Source organism: Fomitiporia mediterranea, assembly GCF_000271605.1.
Source record: "Fomitiporia mediterranea MF3/22 unplaced genomic scaffold FOMMEscaffold_558, whole genome shotgun sequence".
In the NCBI taxonomy this organism is placed as follows: domain Eukaryota; kingdom Fungi; phylum Basidiomycota; class Agaricomycetes; order Hymenochaetales; family Hymenochaetaceae; genus Fomitiporia; species Fomitiporia mediterranea.
The window spans coordinates 1-2,632 of NW_006760943.1; the positions used below are offsets into that span (position 1 = coordinate 1).

General features: G+C 45.3%; 2 protein-coding genes across 2 annotated transcripts; one reads left to right on the plus strand and one right to left on the minus strand.

The window, feature by feature from the left end:
* Window positions 1-12: 12 nt before the first annotated feature.
* Window positions 13-1,249, plus strand: FOMMEDRAFT_163364 (uncharacterized protein; the record flags this gene model as incomplete). The annotated part of the gene is made up of 5 exons (XM_007272236.1): window positions 13-103; window positions 192-412; window positions 474-561; window positions 614-731; window positions 799-1,249. Coding segments are annotated over 5 exons (969 nt in total), but the record flags the coding sequence as incomplete, so codon positions are not given.
* A 362-nt stretch (window positions 1,250-1,611) lies between these two features.
* Window positions 1,612-1,872, minus strand: FOMMEDRAFT_65334 (uncharacterized protein; the record flags this gene model as incomplete). The annotated part of the gene is made up of 1 exon (XM_007272237.1): window positions 1,612-1,872. A coding segment is annotated over one exon (261 nt), but the record flags the coding sequence as incomplete, so codon positions are not given.
* Between the last annotated feature and the right edge of the window lie 760 nt (window positions 1,873-2,632).

The following is a 2,632-nucleotide window of genomic DNA, read 5'->3' on the forward strand; positions in this document are numbered from 1 at the left end:
CAGCTCTCAGCCGAAAACAAGAAAGCGTGTCTCCAGCACCTGAGAAGTCAAAATAATAAGGGCAAGGAGAAAGAGAAACCTGCGCCGAGAAAGAAAGGGAAAGGTACGCACCATCTCTCTGCATTACTTTTTATGCGCTAGGCTTCCTTTTCAGCATATTTTTACTACAACATACACTTACTCTTTTCAAGGGTCACGATCAGGAAAGAATGCACGTCCTTCTGGTATTTCAGACACGGAGACAAGCCAGTTAGACGATAAACTGAAGGAAGAGGCTGAGATCATTGAACAGAAAGACACAAAGGGGAAAGCGTCTTGGGACGAGGAGAATGAGAAGAAACTCGCCGAATACATCTGTGCACCAGAAAGATGGTCAAAAGCCCAGACCTCCATTAAGAAGTATTGCCAAGAGGTATGTAGACACCTCTCTGCGTTACTTTTTATGCGCTACACACCATTAAACTTGTTTTTAGGCTTCCCAGACGATATTGGATCAATATACTACCGATCAAGTGATTACAAAGTGGCATTCGTTGTTTAGGACATATAAGGACACGAAAAGTGAGTAACTCATTTATGTTGTACATCAAAATTGCTTACCCGAGCTTGTTAGAGTGGCAAAACCATACAGGAGGAGGTGATGGGGACGGGGAGATACCAGGCATGCGGACTTCTGTAGCAACATGCAAGAAATTTGCAGAAGGAGCAATCTTTGCTATCATCGACCGAGTGTGAGTCTTGCGAGCTCTTAGGCTCGTTTAATTCGTATGGTTCATACGAAGGCTTACCTGTTATTAGGGCGGATGGACGTCCAGACATCGAGAGGCCCATTGAATTCAGTTCTGGACGTAGCTTTGAGGATATCGAGGCAGATGTCGAGGAGGACGAGAAGAAACGCAAGAAATCTGATCCTGCTGCCGCATTCTCCGAAGTTGTCAGTGAGGCCCTGAAACTTGCACAAGAACGACAAGAAAAAATGACAGAGCTCGAATCTGAGCGATTTGCGTACCAGAAACGAAAGGATGAGAGGGATGAAGAGTACCAGAGGAAAAGAATGCGGTCTGAAGATCGAGCTGCAGAAATACGGATGCTACGCGATTTGGAAGACCTGCGCAACTCGAAATTAGATGGATACCGTGCGCTGCGTGATTCAGAGGATCCAGTGGAGAAGGAACTTGCTGTAGACCTTCAAGATGAGCTTCGAGAGATAGCGCAAAGGATCAGGGAACTTCGACAGGGTGGAAATTAGCATGGGCTGCGTCGAGAGGCTGGTTTCTACTATATGCTTTGAATAACACTTAAACTACAGTTCTTGTAACGTTCAGTAAGGTACTCGATATTTAAATGTCAATTCATTCATTCCTTCCATGGAGCGTGCTAAGTTACAGGATAGGAAAGGCATTTTTATTGCTAATGTGTGTCACGAATGAGTACAGAAAGTACCTAGATATTCCTGCGGTTCATGCGTTCGAGCAGATTCTTCCTGCGTAGCACGCCTATATTATAAAGCTCGTTTCCACCCATGCGATTTATATTCCTGGCCCGTTCTGCTGCCATTTGGTCTTCGCCGCCTCGAGCAGCAGCAAAAAGGCCCGTGTTATCATGACCGTCGTAGTTTGCAATAGTTTCTGGGTCGTCGTTTAAATCGATCAATATATTGTGTATGACCATCAGAGCTTCAACCGTCATATAAATGACGTTGAGCTTGTATCCGGGAAAACTTCGTAGGGAAGTGAATCGTCCTTTGAGCATCCCAAATGCGTGCTCAATCGCAATACGGCAATGCGAGAGTTTGAAGTTAAAATCTCGGCGACGGCGAGACTCTTGAGGGTCGTTTGTACGTTCGTAATCAGTGAACGGGCGGATAGTGAACTGGGTGAGTGGGTAACCTATATAAAATCGAAACATTAATGAACCCTGTGCCGTTCCAGGAGATTATGATGAACCAAATGGCACTCATGGTACAGATGGCGTACCTTTATCAGCTAGAATATACTCGTCTCTATCAAAGTGCTCTGCTAGGAATCGCCATATCCTGGACTCTTTGAAAACAGTGGTGTCTTGAACATTTCCGGGCCAGCCCAAGTCAAACTCGGTGAAGTGCTTTCTGTCGTCACAGACTGCCTGAAGAACGATCTAAGAGAAAGGACTATGAGAGAAATGCAAAAAGACAAAAAGACTATTATACTTACTGAATAGTACTTTTTTCTACTGAAGTAAAGATTTCCATCTTTCCTAGGTTTTGTAGCAAGTGGGATGAGTGAACCGTCCACCATACCAATACACCCTGGAAATCCTTCGGCTTGAAGACGTAATTTCAGTTCTAGACGACGTTCACCAGTAGGCCAAGTAAGAAACCGAGGCCTGAGCCGGCGAAAAGCAGTACAGACACGGGCACAGTATAGAGGTACTGTGCCTGCTGCAATGGATGATTGCTCTGCAACCTTAATGCCTGTTGTACCACCGTAACGCAGTAGAAATACGGCAAGTTGCTCCCAATGAGGACGCTGCGGACGTTTACTAGTTCTCCTGAAGACCTCATCATCCTTGATGAGGTCACTGAGCATCTTGAATGAAGTACGGTCGACTCTAAAGAGACATGGATTAGAATGCAGTGGCATGCATATGATTC